Source organism: Perissodus microlepis, chromosome 22 (genome assembly GCF_051167445.1).
Source record: "Perissodus microlepis isolate ML-2025 ecotype Zambia chromosome 22, ASM5116744v1, whole genome shotgun sequence".
NCBI lineage: Eukaryota > Metazoa > Chordata > Actinopteri > Cichliformes > Cichlidae > Perissodus > Perissodus microlepis.
Genome location: NC_140481.1, coordinates 14,175,732 through 14,199,377, shown reverse-complemented (window position 1 = coordinate 14,199,377; position 23,646 = coordinate 14,175,732). Strand labels below are relative to the sequence as shown.

General features: G+C 41.8%; 1 protein-coding gene across 18 annotated transcripts in view; it reads left to right on the top strand.

The window, feature by feature from the left end:
- dync1i1a (dynein cytoplasmic 1 intermediate chain 1a) overlaps positions 1 to 23,646 on the top strand; it is a 68,409-nt gene that overhangs the window by 9,594 nt on the left and 35,169 nt on the right. For 14 of the 18 annotated variants that reach the window (XM_084919727.1, XM_084919726.1, XM_084919725.1 and 11 more), the window contains 4 exons: positions 15,154 to 15,249; positions 17,883 to 18,054; positions 22,171 to 22,270; positions 22,399 to 22,524. In XM_084919727.1, the coding sequence (XP_084775853.1) occupies positions 15,154 to 15,249; positions 17,883 to 18,054; positions 22,171 to 22,270; positions 22,399 to 22,524 (494 nt within the window). The remainder of the gene's footprint in view (positions 1 to 15,153; positions 15,250 to 17,882; positions 18,055 to 22,170; positions 22,271 to 22,398; positions 22,525 to 23,646) is intronic. The other 4 variants (XM_084919739.1, XM_084919729.1, XM_084919740.1 and 1 more) reach the window with 1 other exon arrangement.

Sequence of the window (23,646 nt, the reverse complement as noted above, 5' to 3'; positions counted from 1 at the left end):
TATAATAGATGGTCTGGTGTGGAATCCACTGCCCCCACCCTCCACCAGCAACAACCATGCACATACACACGTCTGTACCGATCAGCATCCAAATGGCCTGCTTCAACCCCCCCCACCCCTACTCCACCCCCCCACCCCCATTTCCTTGACAGACCCAGGAATAGATCATTTATTCAACAAGTGCACACATATGTGTGCTGGGAGACATCTACTCACACACACATACACATGTTCCTACAAGTATACTTAATGGAATTTATCGTGGTCATGTTTGCTCGCGCATACAAGGTCTCGACAAACAAACGTGCAACTGCTGTAAAATGTGCAAGACAGATATGGTAGTTAAAGAGATAAGGACTCGGCAATTAAGCAGGCAAACAAATAAACACGCAGCAGTTACTATATGCAGGTCAAGTAGTCTGTGTACACATAAACAAATAGTCGCAGTGTGACTGGTTAGCGCCCGCAGCAGTACTATATGTCTGTCCATTTAGGTTTGTTTGTTTTCAGCTTCCAAGAGCATGCTCAGGAGGTCTCTTTGTGTGTTTGTGTGTGCACGCATATGAACATCTGGGAACCAGAGCAGAGCTGTGTTGGTCTGCGGGGAGGTGACCTTGGCCTCAGGAGACCCTTCCTTTGCAGACTGCCACAAAGCTTGTGTGTCTATAGAAAGGGGGGAAAGAGGGTAGATGGTAACACCTGCCTGCATTTCTGCCTGTGTGTTTATTCAGGCTTGTTCCTTTCTGTTGATTACCTAACCCAGCTTGCAGCATACGTTTCATTTTAGGTCGCATCTACGGATAGTTAAGCTGCGATTTCAAATTTCAGTAAAAATGTTACATGGTTTATTTTCAATAAAAGTTTATTGAACCTAAAAGTGTGACATTTAGGACTTCTTGCACCCTCAAGAAGTAAATATAAAAAAAGGCATCACTGATCCTCAAAGAGGTCGTGTGTCCAGTACATAGAAATGTGTGTTTGTGTTAAATCTGCTTCAAGGAATTCGAGCAATGATCTCAGCTTGTAGCCCTTGGTGTTCTCGTGCAGCTGCACTAGCAAATATTCACTATTTCTACTGTCCAAAGGCCTGTTTGTATTGAGTGGATCAGGATTGATATTGCTTGGGTCTTCCTGTGGTAACAGGCTGGTATTCATATTTCCTTAGTAATCTTTGAGTTACTCACATTCTTAGTTTTAAGTTCTTCTGAAATTAAATAGTTTTTTCTCTGTTCTTGAAGTCTGATGTGACTATGGTGGCATCCCCATAGATCCTGAGTCTTTCAGCAGTAATTCTGACTAATGAAACATGTCTTGTCAGAACCATCTGATTGAATCAGTGCGAGGATTAGTATTAAACTTATTAATTTGATAATTCCTTTTCTTTTGTGAATTTACTATTTGATTCATAAAAGCAAGAGGTGTCGTCACATTAAAACTATAACACTGATCTTTTTTGTTTTTATGTTTTTTGCCCGAGTGCGTTATTGTAATTGCTTTAAATAATTGACAGATGAGTCAGGAAGTTTCTCATGGCATCTTTTCCTCGAACTCCTGACCCCTCGTGCTCTCTTATCTGTCCTTGTGCCCAGAGTGGCTGGCTATGCGCGTTTGTGTGGGTGTGACGTGAGCGTGTGTTGAAGCCCGAGTGCAGTTTCATGAAATTGGATTTGATGTGACGTTGCGTGCAGCTTGTACACAGGAGTTTGTGTTAAAGTGCCCATGTAGTTTGTGTGTGTGACTCTCATTTAAACCAGTTAATTTTAAGGCTTTTCATTTCCGAGACCAATTTGCGTCTACGTAATTGTAATGCGTCGCTCCCTGTGAATGTTATTTTCCCATTGGCTGCTCACTGATCTGGTCTGTACCGAGTGCCCATTGTGCCAGGCAATCGGATTAGCCCCAGTCACGATTGGTTCCAGCTATTTGCTGCTTTTCTAATGCGTATGAATGGACACGCTTGTTGTGACGGATAGATGCTTTGTTTAAGGTCATAGCAGAGAAATAAACCAAGGTCTACTGTGGTGTGTGTGATAGTAGACTGGCCTACTAAGGTCAAACAAAGTACTCGGTTCAGTTATGTCTGTGTTGTAAGACCAATAATTTTCTATATATTTAACATGAACTGTAAAACAAAGCAAAAGAAAAGAACTGCGGTAAAAGAAAATGAACTCTAAACTGCTGTTCTTATTTACACATGCATAACATATCCATGTATAAATAAAAATGTCAAGGGACAAGCATGGCAAACCAAATCTTCACACTCAGATACATTTTGTATTTATCAATTCAAACGATATAACAAACCAAACACTGCATAGTTTACAAAATCTTTTAGATCAAAAATTCCAAATTGGTCTCCGACCTTTTCACGTTTTTTCCTTTCTCCTTAAGTGCACATATAATTCTTCCTAGTGGAAGGTTACAACATTTGGTCCATGAGTTTTTCCCCCCAAACTGAGGCTTATTATCGATTGTATTTTTTTTATTACTAGTACACGCCCATGTTACAGTATTTTCTGGTCCGCTTGTGCTGTTGTAAAACTGATATATTTAATTACATTGATTAAGAGAAATTGGAGCGAATGAAAAATATTGATGTTGCTTACATAAAAAAAGAGACAAATATGGTTGTGATTGTATGTTTCCATGCAGCAAAATGCATTTCCATCTTTGTATGATTAATGAACCACTTCAGCTAAATTGTCTAAAACAAGAGTGCACTGTGATCAACCAGACAGTGCGCACTCCCATTAAATGTACTGAATTTTTTTTTAATATATGCCAATAAAAGAGGATTTTTTAAATTTACCTTTCATCATGTTACAAATTTACACGCATGTGTTTACCTATTCATGTCCCCTTTAATTGCTTGGTTGGAAGTTGAGAAAAGCCCACTCGCCTGTAGTCGCTTGTAGTTTCCAAACGTAATTCACTTACTCTGGTCTCTAGTCCCCACATTCTCCCATTGTGGACGCTTCAGATGTACCTGTGTGCCAAGTTTGGTTATCCTGATTGTGTAGGAGGAGTTTGTGGGCAAGTTAAAAGAGTTTGTGAAGTGAATATATAAGCTCAGAGAGGATGTTAATGGGTGCAAGGCCTAAAGTAAGACATTAACTGGAAATTAAGAAAAAATACCCATAATTCTTCACCTTCTTTGAGATACAACACTTCCAATCTCCTCAAGTCTAACAAAAAAAGGAAAGAGAAGCGAAAAGGTGAGATTTCACATAGGTGTAGTAAACTCTGGACACCCTTTCTGTCTCCCTCTTTTGCTTTTCCCCTTCATCCCCTCTCCGGACCAGCCAGCACCGCTCTGTAATGAACAAAGCAAATGCCAGTACTTTGACAGCCACACTTAAGTCCGCTGAACCCAGTCTGGGGATAGCTATCACTACGTATATGTGCTTACTTGAGATCTTGGCAAGATAAGGAAAGGTCAAAGCGATTGAAGGCATTTTGCACATGCGGATGTGCACGTATACAAGCGCGCAGGTTTGCATGAGAGTAGTGTGAGCCTTACACCCAGTTTGTAGTAAATTGGCTTTGCTCAGTGGAGCCTTAAAAGACCCATAATAGGTCACAGTGGAAAAGCAGAGCGAAAGAGAGAGAGAGAGTGAAAAAAGGTGAAGAGAAATTCATGGCCACTAGCAAATAAGCAGGAATAGAAGAGAGACAGAAATGGAGGCGAAGCGGCAGGGGCCGTCGAGGGACGACGAAGCACTTCTGACATTAAAGCAGTAATTGTTTGCAGTGAACCAGAAACAGGCCCTCAGAAATACAACTCTTTGAGTATTTGTGTATAATTTGATATTGCAACTTTGGAAAACCCCCTTCTCAGGGTTACAAGTTCATGGGGTCAAGAGTGTACATCATCTTAATGTTTACACGCCCGTATGAAAAAAAACTAGGGGTACACAAATCTCTCTCTCTCCCGCCTCTGTAATATTTTCTGGCCCATTAGCTCTCAGGCTCTGTACAGCTTGAGTGTATAACTGGTCAGAAATTTACTCCTCAGGTCCATTTGGTGGGCCGGTAATGGCTTTTAATTGCAAGAGAAACCTCATGTCCAGATACTAATCTGAAAATACTGAGTGTGTGTGTGTGCGTGTGTGTGCTGTTGTTTTTTCCACACAAGCATTCAGACTCATAAATGTAAACACAGCATACACTGGAATAAACAAACAAAAAACAGACAGCCACGAAATGCACACATACGAACGGCACGCATGCACACATGTCACTCGAGCTCCACATAATCCCGTAATAGAGCAGTTAAGAAACCAAGCTCCAAATTTATTAAATGATCCTGACCACTGGCAGCACACTGGTCCAATTAGAGTGTTTACTTTGGTGTGTTTTTTTTCCACAAACTCCTAAATGTATTAAATATGGTTCAACAGGTCCTGAACTTTAGATATTTATCAACAGTTTTACAACAGATGTCTTTTGGGATTTTATCCAGTCCAATCCTGGATTTTAAATCGGCCGAATTACTGGAATCCAGGTCTGACACTCATTACTATAAGAGTTGAAAAGGTTATTGCGCTAGTTTATTGAAGTTCTTGCATTACACACATGACAGAGACACACTAGTATGGGACTGGTTTTATTTATTTATGTATTTATTCAGTGTGGGTCCAGAGTTGGTATGTGTTACTGCTGAACTTTGATAATAGTAACTGTAGAACTGAGAATAATGCCTTAATATTGTCTTTGTTACCAAGCATGTGTCTACAAGTTAGAAAATATCAGAAACATGAGATTTCTTTTCTAGTCATGTTTATTTTTTCTTTAATCAGATATTTACTGATTAAATATTGTTTTTCATTTTTTTTGATCAGGCAAAATCCAGGGCCTTTTATTAAAGCCATACTTCACATTTGAGAAGAAGAAATGGTATTGAAGAAAGTTTTTACTAAAAAAAAGTCAAAGAATACCCAGCCACGTGCTCTGTGTGGAGTATTTTCTTCTATATCTTTTATTTCTTTAAAAAATGTTTACATAGATAATGCACAGATTGGAGAATATGTATGTTACTGGTCACAGCATTACGATCGCTCACCGGTGACGTAAATAATGTGCATTCATTTACAAAAGTGCTGAGATAAGCTAGCTGTTACATTCAGCTTGTTCAATGAAAGGAAAACAGGCAGGTGTGAAGACAAAAGTAAAACAGGCTGAAGTTGATATTACCAGAAAATGACAGCCAGACGCCTTAAACTGTGCATACACACAGGGGTAGAAATGTGGATCTGCATACTTTTCAGCAGATTTTTAAAGCAGATTTTATAAATTTCAGTCATAGTGAAGTTGCATGCACGTGACCAATCCTTATGTCCTGTCCTGTCTTTTGCCACGAATGGCTTTAGATACACCATTAAATATTCATCTGCATACTCAAATGCTCTTCGTATCACGTGGTCCTGGAAGCACGACTAGATCAAAAACTACTGGATGAAAAAGGTAATAAACTCTGTTGTTGGCACTGGCATTCGCCTCCAGCATGCCAGAGCAGCTATCCATCAGTTTAAGAAGCCTCATAAAACGTAACACACGTTGATTTATGTTTGTGTGTGTGTGTGTGTGTGCGTGTGTGAACAGAAAAAGAAAATTATAATGTTAAGAAATGCAAGCTCTGTGAAACTGCCTCTTTATGATGATAAATTCTTCCCCTGCCTTATATTTCATCCCCACTTCTCTACTTTGAGCCTGATTGGCTCTAAAAAAAAACTCCACTCAAGTATCTGTGAGGTACACACTTTCCTACTGCACTTTATGCCTTTTGAAAAACCAATTTATGTGTAAGGGAGCTTCCATAGTGACCATGCTGTGACTGAAGGAGGATCATGGGGCATTTGCTGCAGCATATGCAGTCTGTCCCTCTGCCCTCCAACTGCCAAACAAAAAAGAAAGAAATGGTCTGCTGCTAAAATCTTATGGCCAGGTACATCTCAGCATGTTAGCATGTATGTGTGGACACAGATGTGGACATTACGGTGATATCTGTAGATGATTTGAAGAAAAATAAAAGGCATAACTTATGTAAAAAAAAAAAAAAATGAAGGTAAAGTTAAAATATTAACAGTCTACAAAAAGAATTGTACCAGAGCATAGGAAAACAACAATAACACAGTTATTTACAAAATAATCACGTGCATAATTGACGCGATATTGTTAATTTTTTTTTTTTTTAAATATCAGTAACTACACGGTTGACATGCCAATCAAAAGTGGATGTAAAGTTCTGGTTCATCAGTGTGTATGTCAGCTGTGGGAGAAAATGAAGCATGTTGGAGTTTTGAGAGTGTAGCGGATGCGCTTTTATCCAGGAGGTTAAAGTCAACAATAGAATCACTGCTTGTAAAATCTAAATTAACAGCATTATTTTCTTATTGGCACATTTTAAATAATAGTGCTTTTGCTTTGTCCAGTTTCTACTACTGATCGTTAGCAGGGAAAGTATTGCTGCATTAGCCAGAGGCTCACACCAGATACTCACAATTCATGTACTTGAAGTTTCCTCTGCCAACCTATCCTGCGCCCTTCATTAGGATTTCACACAGTCCAGTGATTCAAATAAAAACAGTGAATATAACACACTCCCACTCTATATGAAACTGACACGACTGATGGGTTTGTGGGCCGTCTTCAAGGTCCTGGAGAGAGGAATGTGATTGCACGAGTGTGTATTTTGCATGGCTAGGCACTTGTGTGTTTTCTGTATGTATGTGCACATGAATGTGTGTGTACCCAGCCACATATGGAAGTATTTGTCTCATACATTGTTGTTCCAGCCAGGCGGCTACAACAGGCTGAACAGAGCAGAGGGTGTGTGTGTTTTTTGTGAAGGCACAATTTGTGTAGTGATCAACCACAGTGAGCGCACACGGAGGACCCTGGACAAAATGTACTTTGAATTAGTTTTGCTCAAAAGTACATCGAAGACGTGCCTTTTTGCGATTGTTGACTTCTGGACTTTTAAAAGAGTGACTGCCTTCAGGTAGCAGTTTCTCGTGATGCTGTTTAAACCAAGTGTGTTTCACATAGACGCACACACAGAAGATCAGATCGGGGTTATGCTATTATGATCTCTCCCAGTGTTTTCCCTGCAGACACACTTAATTGCCCAACGCTTCTCACTTTCTGTCTTTATAAAACAAGTCTGAGTTTGGCTTTCATCGTCATCGCCCTCCAAAGGGCACAGCCTTCACTCCTGTTTCACTCGCAAAATTGATGCTGGGTCCCAGGCAGTTTCTGTCGAAATGGTCGTGGCAGTCAAAACTGAGAAAAAAAGTCTTGATATTAGAGAAAAATAATGTCTTTCGGTGTGTGTAAGGTATTCCAAGTGAGTCACAGATGATTGCAATTTTCCCCTATGACCACCGTATAATAAGGTACATGAACCCCTTCTTCATCTCCCTCCCTCTGGCTTTCTCCCTCTCTTAGGTAAAATGGCCATCATCCAAAATAATATCTGCCATCTGATGAGTGCTCGAGATGAGTAGGAATGTTTAGTTTCACGTTTCCCCGTTTTCTCTTTTCAACTTTTTTTTTTTCATCTGCATTGTGTTGAACATGACTTTTTGACATGCACGCCCTACGCTCCCTCCTCTTCTTGAGGTTTTCTTTTTTTTATACACATGTAAAACAAAAGTGGGTCTTTAACATTTTCTTGGGTGGTCCTCTCAGAGGTTTTCATTTGATAGAGTAGCAGTTCACTGCCACAGCTATCTTCCAGAAAGCTGCTCTCAGTAATTGTTTAGAAAGAATTTTTTTGTCAACACTTTCCGTTGCAAGTCTGAGCCTTTTGACTGCTTTATACTTTAGGTCAAAGCTTTAGGTGCCTTCCTCAGATTATTGTGGTTGGCTTTAAAATCCATTTCTGCCGCAGTTGCGACTGATTGAGGCCTTTTAATTTTTTTTAGATCATACAGCTTGACAGCTGATTGAAGTGAAATTCATAACCCCTGCTGCTTTTGTTTGGCTGCAGTTTGTCATGCAATTCTGTGTTTCTCCAGCAGGGAGCACTCTTGGCACATAGACTTCTGCTCCATCAGTCTCACCAACCAAATGTGACAACCCCCCCCCCACCCTTTTTTTTTTTTTTTTTAAGAAATGGGTATCAAATGATATTGAATGATTAATAATTAATCACAAATATGTGTAGGATATGTGTTGCTAAATTAACGAGCTATTTCACATTAGACTGCGTGACGTTGTGGTCTTTGCTACAAATCAAGGTTGCTTATGTGACCGCGTTGCTGAGGTGTAGTGCAAACTTTTGTCTTTTTAGCAGAAGGGAGTCAATCTTTAGTGAGCTACTAAGAAAATGGTTATCCCATGTTTTTTTCCTCCATCATTATATCAAATCAAACACCACTTTATATGTGTGTGTTTGTGGCATCAGAGCCACACCAAAAAACATAGATGCAGACAGCACTTTCTCTGAGTGACACAAATACCAGCTCAGATGACGCGTCGAAAAGCAAGTCGATGCCACAGCAGCAATTTTTATTTTTATTTTTTTTATGTAAGACATTTTCTTTCTGTTGGTCTCGCTCTCCTTGACTGGGTTTTTGACAGTTTGGAAAGTTTGAAGTCATGGGTTTTAATCAGAACCTTGCGGTGGGGCTCAGAGCATGGCATGGCGTGGCATGATGGCTCATTTTAAAGATGTGGGTCTGGGTCGCGGCCAGACTTGGGTGGCATTGCTAGAAAGAATGGGGGAGGGCGAGTGGGACAGGGAGAGAGAGAGAAAGAGATGGAGGGAGAATCTACCAGCCCACAGCGCACAGCGAAGTTAGCCACAGACCTCCAAAAGGCCTGTATGGGCTGCATTAATGAAAGCGGATTATGTGTGGGCATGCATGTGTTCATACGGTGTAGACTTGGGTGTACACAGGCTTAGACACACACACACACACACACACACACACACACACACACACACACACACACATACACAATGTTTGATCAGTGTGGGGAAGTGTGGTGAAGAGATGAATTAATCTAAATCATGCTGCGGGTTTTAGCTTTAGCAGTTTTACATCAGGCCCTGCTGCTAATGTGTGGGTATGTGGGGAATATTTACTTACTCACCCCTACTGTGCCAATCATGACTTAATGAACTATGATGAATTTTAAACATTACTTTATATTAAAATAAATTAATACCCCCTACCTAAAAAATGAAAAAAGAATCAAATTGCCAGAGTTTGGAGGACTTTTTATGCAGTTTCACTAAAATGCAAGTATTCTACAAATAATTACTACTTGCAACTGTAGAGATTGTGTTCATGCCATGCGTTTTTTTGGGTTTTTTTTGTTTTGGACAGTGTGTCACGTCTGTCTCGATCACTGAGATTTCTGCGCAGGTTGGACTTGCCCTCTCACCTCTGAGAAAAAGATCTGTTCGACTTTCCTACATGGCTGGCTCTAAACCATCAATTTTCTTTCCAACCTGACTAACAGAGGTCCCTAAAATGTTAGCGGTGATTCTCTGCGCTCAGAAAGAGAGTTTTATGTCCAGCTGAGTATTAACAACAACAACATAAAAGAAAACAACTTTCTGATCTTCTTTAGGTTGCGCAGACAGTTCACAGAGACACTCGGTGTGACAAGTCCATCTGTAAAAAAACATTTAAAGTATTGTAGGATGGTGTGTGTGTGGTCTTTTATACTCTTTACATGAATTTTGACCTTTTATTCATTTGAAAGCTGTGTGATTATTGCTGACTTGTAAAATCAATGTGGTTCGATTATTGTTTTTCTTCTTTTCTTTTAATGGGCGTGGGCTGTTCTTAAATATCAAGGATTGCATTACTGGAGGCAGGACTCATAAAAGTTAAAGAATTCCCCCCGGTGTCTCAGGTTGATATCCAAAGAGGTGATGTGGTTGCAGTTTGAATGTGTGTGACAATAAGAAGGTTGGAGTTTGACTTGTTCTGAGTGAAGTTAGTGGATAGGAGTGTGTGTGCGTGTGTGTGTGTGTGTGTGTGTGTGTGTGTGTGTGTGTGTGTGTGTGTGTGCGCGTGTGTCGTGCCAGGGCCACATTAGAGGAGCCTTTTAAGTCTTGTTGACCTCCTCCTACTCCTCTGCATAGTGCTTGTGTTGTGGTCTGCTCCACAGCCAATCCACCAGAACGTCTGTGAAGTCTATATGTGTATGTGTGCGTGTGTGTGTGTATCCATATAAATAATGTGTATATGATGTTGTAGGGTTATTCCCAGCCCGTGAGATGCCCCCCTCCTCAAAATCTCGCCGGATTTCTCTTTTGTGTCCTCCTCCCTGCTTCCGCCGCCTCTCCTCTCTCATATCAGTATCTCTCCTTCTTTGTGATTAACACAATGAAGAACTCTAAAAAAATTATGAGCTCTGTCAACTTTGATGGTGTGTGACTCAGCCGAGTAGTCACCTCCATACTGACGTGACAAGTGTGAAGCTCTGCCCCAATAATGGCAGCTGATGACAAACTTGGGGTCTAGTCACAGCTCTTTGATAACTATGCCAATTCCTCCAAGCACGTGCGAACACATTTCAGCAAACTAGCACTTAAAGTTTTGGGTTCAGAATAAAAGTTTGGCTAACGCTTCGATCCTTCACCAAAGAGCGCGTGCTGACACATCACGGCCGTGACGCCACACCGTTCGCGCTTTATGTAGCAGCTGAAGGGAAGCGGAAGACGGCGTACATCATGTTTTATATGCTGTCAGTATCTTTCTCTCCACATGCTCAATAGTTGCTGCCTACTGTGAAGTAATACACAATGGTTAAGCTAATGAAACTCTCAGCAGTAGCTCAGCCTTCATTAAGACTATGTTTTCTTTATTCTACAAACAAATCAGCACATTACTCTCACCTGAACTATTTCACTCGTCTGCTGGTCCATAAAAGCAATAATGATGCGTGTGCCGGCTAACAAGAGCCTCATGCACTGAAAATAAGACAAAGTGTTTATTAGTCCCGGTACAGTAGCTACTTACCATACATTTAGTAGCTAGCTCCAGATTTGTCTATATAAGTCTATGTGCAGGAAAAGGTGAAAATAAGCATATCATGTTAGGGTGTAAACATACAGATGTTTTGCTGCGTGGATACAGAAAATGTGAAATAAGCAAAAGGGAAAAGATGTTTTATTGTATGTGATATTTTCTGTGCTTTCCCTTGTGTAAATGATCTACAATATTAATATAGAAGGATTTTGTTCTATGACACAGAATCCATCTATAGAGTGCCACTGTAATCCATATATGGTTCACAACTGTTAACTATCGCTGGTGCTTAATTTAACAAATTATTTCTCTATAAAAGCATCAGATACTGGTTACATTATCTGTAATGGGAATATTTTCGGTTGTCTTGGTCTCTGAATGATTGTAGCATATGTACGTACACTCCAAAAAATATTTATGGCTAAAATGCTGCCTTTAAGTAATTTGATTACATGTAAATCTTCCATGTAATCTTGTTACATAAGTACAATGCAAAATGTGAAATTTAATAAAATCTAAAGATTACTTATTTGAATAAATAAACCTCTGATTTTATGTAATTCAGATGCATTTTATTCAGAATTATTGCTTCTTTATGTATGTGCCCTGTCTCCTCCTTAACTGGTGGGTCAAGTTTTTTTTACAAACATCTTCTTACATACAGCGATTATTAACTTCTAAATATTTTTAAAAAAACATTGGTGCTGACTCCCAATCCTTTTGAGTTTCCTGTTCATCATCCGCCTGCGAATGTACGTTATGGTCACCAAAATTTGTAGCCACGATGGAATTTTGTTCAACTTATCACTAAATACTAAATTAATCAAAGTCAGAATAATTTCTGTTGATTAAAATGCAAGTAACAAGTTGGTGATTGCATAAAAGTCATCTTTTTAAGAAAGCATCACATTTAGTCAAACATTTGTGTGTACGGCCACACAGATGTTTGACTCGTGGACTTTGTGAGGGTGAAAATAGGAAAGAAATTCTCTCTTAACTTTTTTGTTTGCGTTATCTTAAAAGTATAGCTGAAGTCCCAGCACACTGATTTTTGTCCTTATAAAATCAAAAGAGTGAGTTGTTCCTGACTCGTGTTTAGTCCTCGTACTACGAGTGTTAGCAGCTCTATTCAGATTCTCACTATACATATGCTTCATATTTACTGGGAAATAGTGTTTACACATTTTCTGTCCTGACACTAATTCTGATATCAAAGCACTCCTTTTCCCCCCGTTTAAAAATCTGTCTGATATGTCTTCAGATAAATTAATGGAATATGTTTTATATCCAGTAACAGATTTTTTATTGCTGTTAAAACTGAATGATGACAGCAATAGCTGCTTGAGGGGTTAATATTAGCTGTTTTGGCATTTTATAGGTGACACCCAATCTTTCCAACTTGCTAAGCTGAAGCACATTTCTGTGTTTCTTACAGTCACATTTTATACATCTGCTCTTGTGGGTAGAGTGCATACCTCTGCCAGTGTGTGTGTGTCTGCGTTAACAAACACTTTTACACATTTGTGCGCGCGCGTGTACGTTGTTTCTATGCCTGCACCGTGAAGCTGAGAGCCTGCATACCTGCTGGGCTGCTCTGAATTGACTGGGCCTGGTCAGCATGTGAAAGCAGCCAGTGGAAGATTGAGGCAACCAGATGCGGAGGCCCCAGGCTACAGAGGATATCATTACCCCGGGTGTGTAGCCGGCCAAAACGGGAGCCCCCAAGCAGAGTTTCATCAAGGTGGACCCCCGTCTGCAGTGAGGGGGAGGATACCGGTTAACCGTCGTCCTGCAGCGAGGAGCGGTATTAAGCGGCAGGTGGAAAGAGAAAGCATCCCGTGACTGGAATGAGGTGGAAACAAGAAAGTGTGCAGGATACTTGCAGGGTAGCATGCAGACACACTCACACTGTGAAAGATTGTCTCTTTTCATTTCCCTTCCCTGCTTACTTTGCTGTGCCGCAGGAAAACCGAGCAGTGCCTCTCTGCTTGTACTCGTGAACATTTTTACATAAAGTTTTAGATTACCATTTACCACAGTATAGGTTTTGTTTTAGCCTGGGCGCACGCAGAAACACATCTCTGAAAATTTCCATTTAAAGGAAATAGTAGGGATATTTTTGGTGCGTACTGTTACAGAACAACTTGATGCATGGTCGTTGGCAAAGACATCAGCAGTATCTTCGGACGGGAATTGGACCGTCTCCCCTCAGTGAGGTAACCCATAGACCATGAATCACGCTGCCTTGCTCCACAGTCTTGTGGTCCCGGGGGTTGACAGTTTGACCGCTCCTCGATGTGGTTTCTTTCTGCTTTCCTTACGCTCCTCCCATCCCCATTACCGCACATTCCAACCACCGGACCGGTCACATAAGGTCAAGAAAATAGAGTAGAATAGAAGTTGTGTGTAATATACCTTCCTGTTTTCTTTTTTCTTTTTTAACTTCTTTTACATCCTGTAGCTTTTCTCATTAATGACTTCAGTTTGGAGGAAACAATGACAGCCCAAAAAAAACAACACTTGGGAGAAATCAAGCTTCACAAACTGAGTCATGGAGGAAGAGACAAAAGGACCTGGGGAAAAAAAAGGGTATCCCTGTTTGTAGCGTGTCTGTTTTGGCAGCTCAGACATGGAGCTAGTCTGGCAGTCTGCCTGTCTGGTTCTTTCTGGTCTCTCTTCCATACTGGTGGGTCACTGGTGTTTGGATCAGTACAGCTGGCTGTTAACCACCAACTTGGCTGGAGCCTCACCACTATGTATTTGATATAGCGTAGTCATTTATTATATAAACACAGTATGAAAATTAAAGTCATATATCAAAAACGTTTACTTGGAAGTGAAAAGAAAAGAAAACACAAGGACTGGTAGGGAAGGATCTTCTGGGAATACAGTGAATAGAATAAGGCAGGACATTATTGTAATAGCATCAGTATAATCAGTGGAGTGGTCCACCAGTCGCAATTGTATTCGTAGCAGCGAGTTCATCAAAAGCTTAGGCGAGCCCCAGTGACAAATGGACAGTTCATCTGGTGCAAGAGCAGCCCTCGAGCGAGTGGTTTTAACAGTGCCCCAGGCCATACTCTAGCTGAGTTAAACACACCCTGACATGTGTATGCGTGTGTGTTTCTGTGTGTGTGAGAGAGAGAGATGACATGTCTGAGAGTGTGATGTAGTCACTTCCTCCCACTGGACTGAGCAACTGTTGTCAGTTTGACCCTGCCAGTTAACCCCTCACCACCCCTGGCACTGTGGGCGAGGGCCCGGGTGTGTGTGTGTTTGAGAGAGAGTGAAAGACAGATTGTATGTGTGTGTAGCGTGTGTGTTAGCGGACCACAGGTGTCTGGTGGCCGTGTCAGGGTGTTAAGAGGTCTTCAGAGAGGCCCCCCGACTCTCAGCATCTGTTTCAGAGGGAGGGAGCAGCAGAAAAGAGGAGGAGAGGTTGGTGAGGGTTAGCAACACATAGCCCGAGGGGTGGTGGGGCAGTAGCTGACAAGCAGGTGCCTATGTTGACAGTAACCCTTCATACTTGAACCTCAAATGCGCACACACACACACACACACACACACACACACACACACACACACACACACACACACACACACACACACACACACACACACACACACACTTCAAGTCAAGTGTAATTGCAGAGACTGATTGGAGGGAATGCAGAGGGAATCCCCTTTTACACAGACACGCATGCACACACATATATCACAGGATCTCTTTGCATGGGGTCAAAGGTGAGGGAAAGAGGGGAGAGCACACAAAACTCTCACATTTCCTGCCAAGTCTGTGTGCGTTTGTGATTTTGGTGCACAGTAACCAAGCTGCCCACACAGATGTGCATGCAGGACAGTAGAGATGGACACGAGCTTCTGGCCGTTACTTACTACGCAACTGTAAGGGAAGTTGCGTGGCATTGGAATTCGTGTGTTTTCTAAAAAACAAAGTGCGTGTGTTTGTAAATGAAACCCATTTGGTCTGAAGGTTAGTCAGTCAGGTGTACCGGTGCATGTCTGGGAATGATTATTTTGGTAAGGAGGAGGGGGGAGGCAGCACGTAGCGGGAGGTCGAAGAAAATTGGAACAGCTGTTGATTAACATGAGTGCTCTCTGTCTCTCTCTCTCTCTTCTTTTTTTTTTTTTTACTCTCCCTCAGTAGAGGAAGAAGAAGAAGATGAAGAGTTGATGGAAACGAAGCCGGGGCCAGAGTCGGAGCAACAGGATGAGGACGAGAACAGGGAAACCAAAGAAGGTAAAACGAGTTTAGCAAAAAAAAAAACAAACATTCATTTAATGCAGCCCCAAAATAAACTCCCATTCTTTTTCTCATGTGTGTGACACCCTTCTCAGGTCAGTGGGTGGATCAGATAGGAGGGTGGGGGCAGGTTTCAGCATATCAGGACCATGGCATCTTGGGGTCAGCACTGATTAAAAACCTGTCACTTGACCCCGTTCGTCTTCAAAGTGAAGAGGAATGGAGAAGTGTGTGTACGTGTATGCATGTGCCCGTGTGTGTAAGTCCTAGAAAAAAGACCTGGTTCAAACACAAGCCATGATGGACATATTCATATTCTGAATATGCGTGACTGTAGCAAGTGTGAGTCAAACACACACAGATAGGCAGATGCACCCACGCACGCACTCGTAAACACACAGTCATCCGTCTCCTCTCCATCCTGGCCTATTACAAGGTCTGGCCTTTGATCTCTGCCACTCGATTCACTGGGTCTTTTCTGACAACTCGTAAGAAATACAAAGAGATGGAGAGGGATCAAAGTCAAGAGGCAGGGTAAAGGTCGGTGTGTGTGTGTTTGTGTGTGTGTTAGTGTGAGTAAAATCGCGTGTGTGCTTGGGGACAGTGACTTCAAAAAGTGGACGCCGTGCTGTGCAGCCATTACGTTCAAAGGGAGGCGGGTCGCTCACAGGGCTTTGTTATTCTGTTGTTTATGAAGTTCTTGCTCTACATTTTTTTGTGTGTTTTTTACTAGGAATGATGCATTAGGAACTGTTTGTAGTTTATTACGTCCTGCATGCAATTCTGGTTTTGATAGAGATGGAGAGAATGCTAATCTTGTCTAATGTCATAGCCACATGTTGATTCTTTTGCAAGTAGTAGTAGAAGCAGAGTACAGTGTTTGTGTGGATATAGTTGGATACACTAGCTGTTAATTCATATAGTGCGTAAGAGGGGGGAATAATTAAAGGAAAAATGGTTAAGGTGTGGGGTCACTACATGCTGCCACAACAGCTTCAGTGCACCTTGACATTGATTCTACAAGTCTTCCATTGGTTTGACAGGTGGGACTGGCCATAGCATAGACCTATAAATCAAGGGTTCAAACATAAGGCATGGGGGCCAGAATCAGCCCCCAGTGGACAGCTTTGGAACATGTGAAGAAAGCTGTAAATTTATGGACTTTACCTGTATTTTAATATGTTTTACAGCTCTATCTTTACTGAAAAAGACCATCTACATGACTTTTCATGCTACACTAAAGTGATTATAGGCAGTAAAAAAAACATCAAATGACAGTGAAAAACCAGCAACAAAAACTTTCTGTTTTATAATTACAGGGTTTTTTTTACAGTCTATTAAGACATCCTAAGGATCAAATGTGTAATTAAACTTCTTTAGAATCACAGAAAGGGGAGTTTCACTGGTTCGACCCACTTAATAAAAATGGGCTGATCTGCCCTATGATGTAAAATGAGTTTGACATCTCTGCTATAAATCATTTTTGCTCACTCAGTGACGACTTCATCCTGAAAGAGACCATTCAGAGGAACTTTGTATTGATGTGCAGTAACCCTTTCCAGAACCACTGGATGCTCTCTCTGTAGAGGTCAAGCAATCAGCCCTGTACCCCTGTCTTAGTGTACAACCATTATCCTTTCACTGTCTTTAGTCATTAACTCACTGGAGACTATTTCTCTTGTCATCTTTTTCGTATTTGCATTAGAAACAGCAGATTAACAGCCTGTCTCCATGGGCAGTTTTTCTTTTTTTTGCACTGGAAGCATCGATGACCGTAGTTTCAGAGTGCTTTCTTCACAACTTGTTTCTGCTAGGTTAAAAAAAACGTATTTTTATTCAAAGTTCGGTCATAACTGATTTGGATTTGATCGCAACTGATTGGATCAACCCAATAGAGCACTTTGCTCTCAGGCTGCAGGTTTACTTCTGGTTCCTAGGATATTTAAAAGTAGAATGAGAGGGTTGGACATTTTAACATTTTGTTTTTTTGATGCTTGCCTCATGTGAGATGTTTCAAGTAAAAGTCCAGCTTTTGTCACTTCCACAATAGCTTGATTGGGCAGCTCCAAAGGTTGCCCCTTACTGGCCTATTATTTGCAGTGTTGGCATTATAACTCCAATTCCTTCTTGATTTTGCTTGGTTGTGTGAGACAAGCAGTATCGTGTAGCACAGCAATGTTGCAAAAGCTGATTGATGTTCAACTGGGAGCACTGTGGGCACAGTGGGGAGGTGGGGGGGAAAGGGGGGGAACTGTGCTCTGAGGATTTTTTTTTGCGGTGAAGACTTTGAGCACTGTCAGTATTCAATTTCATAGGATTTGAGTAGGAAATCAGTCCTACCAGTGCCCAAAATGCTGTCTGTGAAACATATCCTAAAATGTTTCCTCCCCCCTCTCCTAACATTTTAGGAACGCAACAAAATTGCTTTGTCAGTATTTTTTTAACATCTTTACCAGGTTCTACCCTCTACTGTCAGGGGAAATCCTGAGAAAACACAATTTGGGCTTAAGGAAAGTGTTTCAAACCTTGCCGTTATTTTCTATTACAACAACATTGTGTGCGAAGTGTGGCCTACAAGTCTCACATGTCTCTGTGTGTTTATATGTTTATGTTGATACTTCTTCCAACAGGCTCATTTCCAGTGCTGCGGGAGCTGACCGAGGAGGAGAGGCAACAAATCCTGCACTCCTCTGAGTTTCAGAGTTTTTTTGACTGCAGCATCCGAGTGATGGAGCGAGCTCTGGCTGAAGACAGCGACATCTTCTTCGATTACAGTGGCCGAGACCTTGACGACAAAGAGGGGTGAGCAGGAAGGAGGCAAATGGGAGCATGAGGTTGGACAGAGCATTGGGTCAGGATTTATTTACAATTCAGTTTTTATTTCCATTTTACTAAACCTCCCAGCTTTTGTTCATGCCTTTAAACAAGCCTGGTGTATGCCCACTGAGTCACTGCAGTTTCAGTGACATTGTGGCTTTTGTTCTTCCAAATACTTGTCTTCGTAGTGATGTCACACTCTCAGAGGGTTTAAAAAAAGCTCCTAATAACTGACAAAAATCTCAGCTTAAAGAGCCATCCGAAGGGTAGCCTCTAAATGGTCATGTGGCAAGGACTCCAGACCATTACAGACTACAGGACCACCAAACCCTCCCCTGCATCCTCTGATGTCTCCTTCCTCAACAAGCTCAACAATTTTTATGCTCGTTTTGAGCGAGGGAACCCAACAATTACAACCAAAGCAGACATGACTCCAGACCACCAACCTCTGACTCTCTCCCCCACCGATGTAGGAGCGGTGCTGAGCAGGATCAATGTCCACAAGGCTGCAGGTCCTGATGGCGTTCCCGGGCGTGTTCTCAGAGCGTGTTCTGGGGAGCTTGCAGGAGTGCTGACAGACATATTCAACCTGTCCTTGGCCCACGCTGTGGTACCGGCCTGCTTCAAATCCACCTCCATCGTCCCGATACCCAAAAACTCCAACCCATCTAGCCTCAATGACTACCGCCCAGTAGCACTCACCCCCATCATCACTAAGTGTTTAGAGCAGCTGGTCCTAGCACACTTCAAATCCTGTCTCCCCCCCACCCTGGACCCCCACCAATTCGCATACCGCCAGAACAGGATTACAGAGGATGCAGTCTCCATCGCACTGCACTCTGTCCTCTCACACCTGGACAACAACAACACCTACGCCAGAATGCTGTTTATAGACTTCAGTTCAGCATTCAATACAATCCTCCCCTCACAACTCATCAGGAAACTGACAGACCTGGGCATCAGTTCCCTCATGTGCAAATGGTTACTGGACTTCCTGACCAACCGCCCCCAACATGTCCGGCTGGATAACCGCTGCTCATCTACAATCACAATGAACACCGGTGTACCACAAGGCTGTGTGATGAGCCCTTTCCTCTACTCCCTCTTCACCCACGACTGCAGACCTGCTGATGGTTCTAACACCATCATTAAGTTTGCAGATGACACCACGGTGATTGGCCTCATCAGTGACAACGATGAGGCCGCCTACAGGGAGGAGGTGGATCGTCTGGCTGAGTGGTGCGACACAAACAACCTGCTGCTTAACACCGAGAAGACCAAGGAGCTCATCGTGGACTACAGGAGGAATGCTGACCCACATCCACCCATCTACATTAAGGGGACGGCTGTGGAGCGTGTGAGCAGCTTCAAGTTCCTGGGAGACCACATCTCCGAGGATCTCATCTCAACTGCTCCAAGCTGGTCAAGAAGGCTCACCAGCGCCTCTTCTTCTTGAGGACTCTGAGGAAGAACCACCTGTCCTCAGACATCCTGGTGAACTTCTATCGCTGCACCATCGAGAGCATCCTGACCAACTGTATAACAGTCTGGTACGGGAACTGCTCTGCCTCGGACCGGAAGGCGTTGCAGAGGGTCGTGAAAACTGCCCAAGGCATCGCCGGAGCACCACTTCCTGCCATAAAAGACATCTACAGGAAGCGGTGTCTGAAAAGGGCTGGGAAAATCATCAAAGACCCCAGTCACCCATCACATGGACTCTTCACCCTCCTGCCCTCTGGGAGGCGCTACAGGAGCCTCCGGACTAAGACCACCAGGTACCGGAACAGCTTCTTCCCCACAGCTGTCAGACTCCTGAACTCTGCCTCTTGACATCTGACCCACGTTAACACATGGACTGGACATACACACACCCACAACCACCTACACACACAATGGACAACTGTACCCTCAAACACACTATAATAACATGGACTGAACCACCACTCACAACCACTAGCACTTTATATAGCCTCTGTAGAAATTATCCACATATCTCACTGATCTTAACCGCACTACTGTATAATTCTGTGTAAATAATCATTCTGTACAATACGATAATTTTTAAATCTACAACTGTTTATAAGCTGCATAGTTCACATTTCTGTATAGCTGTATATCTCATATTTCTGTATAGTTTTTTTATTTCATATTCTGTATAGTTTTTCATATTTATATCCTGTTCATAGCCTGTACATAGCTTGTACTCACTACAGCCTGTACATACTTATAGTATAGTTATAGCATATTCATAACATACTTCATACCGTGTACATTATAACATACCATAATAGACCCATTTCTCTATATTATTGCTAATATATATTTGTAATATATCTGTATTATGGTTAAAGCACTTCTGGATGGATGCAAACTTCATTTCGTTGCCTTGTACCTGTGACATGTGCAATGACAATAAAGTTGAATTCTATTCTATTCTATTCTAAATGGAGGTGTTGGTCGAAGTTGTAAGAGTCATAAGTGCAAAGCTGTTTTAGTATACTGCTCTGCTATTATAGAAGAATGCTGCTTTTACTGACTCACTTCAACTTTGACCACTGCAGCCACAGAGAAACATGAAGCCTGTGGTCAAATAGAGATTAAGTCTAAAACAGGCCATGGCTCAGTGCTCAACATCAGCCCTCCTTTTTTATTCTTTTCTCAAGGACGTGCTTTGAAAGTGTAACAACCTACATTTCACTACCTTTTTTCATTACATACAGCCTCACATAGTACTGCAGACAATACAGATATCATCCACATACTGGTGGGCATAACGCGTGGTAATTTACGCTCCAGGTTTGTCCAGGTGATGAGTCAGCTTTAAGTTTTAAAATGACTCTTTTACATTAATTGTTGCTATGAAGTTTTGTTTTTTTCCCCCTTGATGTTATAAATCAAGCTCACACTTTACCCTTAAAGCAATGTACTTTTGTCTCTACCTAAAACCTGAAACTCACTTGCCACTTAGTGCATGTCAAGCCAAGATGACTAAACGGGAAGCTGCAGCCATCAAGGTCCGTGGGAAGTTAAACTGACAGGTTTCCATAAATGAGCCTGTGAAATTATTAACAGCTGTCTGCAGGTACCTTTTTCTACAGATTGCTCAGGTTATCTCAGCCAGTCTGCAGACATCCCACTGTGGAAGCTCCCAGTCTGGATTTAACTCCAGACATTACTGTGATGTTTCCCACTATCATGATGTGTTTTTCATTCATTCAAAGTTCAATTTTAATAAGATATGTTTTTAAATTCTGTAACTGGATCATGGTTTGTTAAATTAATCATTAACTGTCCAAACTGACCAAAGAAATCTTAATTATGATTTTTGTTAGAATTTTGTAGCCGTGCCACTCCAATAAGAGACTTCTTACAACTGGAGAGCTGCCCTTGTAGAGTTGATATTAGATATATGGACAGAAGTATTGAGCCCCATCTCTTAATCACTGAATTCAGGCGTTTTTAGTGTCAGTGTCACACATGTATAAAATCAAGCACCTAACCATACAGACTCTTATTTGTTGGTTGTTCTAAAGAGCTCACTTTTTATGTAATAGGATGCCAACTCATCAGCTTGGCGACCCCGCTTCAAACTTCCAGATTAACATTAACATCAGCACAGAAATTGGGTACCGGGAGCTTCATGGCATGGGTTTGAATGGCCGAACAACCCTAAAATTATTGTGCCACTCATAGCCAGTCCAACACATCTTCATTTATGTTGGTTTCTTTTTCTCTTTAAAACTTTTGTGAACGTTATAAAATGAATGTTTGTCTTGGTTCTAATGCAACTTACACTTTTAGTAAAACAGTACACATGGTACAGTTCAAAAGGGCATTTAATCAATTAATAGTCCCAGCTTTAAAATAGTGGCTGTGCCAGCAGAAAATAAGTTGCTCCCCTTTCACCCTAGTTACTATGGTGTGTACGTTTTGGTAAAGCCCAGACTAGGAGTTACTTTGCCAGTGATCACAAATGACTTCATCAGAATGAAGTCAGTGTTTTAGTTGGCAGGTACTTATTAACTCTGGCAAGGATTTTGCTATTGGAACCAAGCTGAGTTGAAGCAACCTTTGACCTTTCTCTCCACTGTCCTCTTCCAGAGACTTGGGCAGTGGCTCCAGTCTGTCCTTCAGTAGGCTCTTCTATGACGAGCACTGGTCAAAACATCGTGTGATCACCTGCCTTGACTGGTCCCCTCAGGTTAGGCCTGAAACTTTTCCAAACAGTAAAAGATTTGCCAAGAATGAACCATGTCTCTGTTGGTATTTTTTTATTCATATCGTTCTGTGGATGTTTCCCATCTTGTAAGCCTTTCCTTTCTCTCTCAGTATCCTGAGTTGCTGGTTGCCTCCTATAACAATAATGAGGATGCTCCACACGAACCAGACGGTGTTGCTCTGGTGTGGAACATCAAGTTTAAAAAGGCCACCCCAGAGTACATCTTTCACTGTCAGGTACGTCACACATACACTTGCCAAGCCTCACATCTATTTCCAGAACTATTGGATGCCAGTCGTTGATGTCAGACGTCTGCAGGTTAAGTTTTGCCACTTCTGTCTTAAATGTCTGGATGGTTATTTCCAAGTATTCTAACCCAGAAAAGTCATGTTAAACAAAAGAGGTCCTCTTATGTCTTTCTTTTGAGTTTCTTTGTTTTGAGTTTTTTTAATATATTTATGAATTCAACTTTATGTCCATCGAGTAATCTACAGCTTTTACTTCTTTACGCAATAATGGTTGGAATGTTGTGAGATTAAACTAAATATATATTTACACTACCACTAGAGGGTTATTGTAAGCGTCAGAAAGTGGGATTTTCCAGGATGTACTCTCTGGCTTTTAACTGACAAATCATTAGCAAAGGGGCCTGGCAGTCAGACCTCGTTACATTTGTTTAAAAAAACCCAAGATGGTGGTGGTGAGAACACTCATTTCACGGCTTCGATATGGGACTTAATGAACCTCTTGACGGTGGCACGTCCAGCTTTTGTTCTGGCCATGAGTCAGGCAAAGCATGAATGTGGGTTGCAAAGTGGCTTGCAGATGTGCAGCAGTCCTAGGAAGGATAAAGCAGTTTAGTGTACTCTGTGTGAAATTTGGCAGTTGTATGGATTTCAGCTGATGAGGGCTGAAAATGACATCAGCTGACCTGCTGTCATTGCAGTTGTACTTGACTTTATGTATTGCCTGAACTGAGACTGTGCTCAGTTTTTTTTTTTCGGAAATGAAACTAATTTATGCTTGTGATGTTAATTGCAAATAAAAATAATACATTTTAGGAGGGAGAATTGGAGATGGAAGGAGGTGGAACGATTGACTGTGGGGACCTTCACAGCTCCCACAGGGCCACATAGAGATGTGTCAGTAGTAAAATGATGTGGCCTACCACTTCCTAATCCAGCACTGAGTGTGTTAGCCCACCCAGGCTGTGCTCTATTTTGAGGTGAAATCTTCCTTATGCACATTACAGTAAAAGCAGACATACATCTGTAATAGTATAAATGCTATAAGCGGTCACCTTTCTGTTTAAAGTGATGTCAGACATGAACGCGCACACTCTCACATTCAAGGTTTAT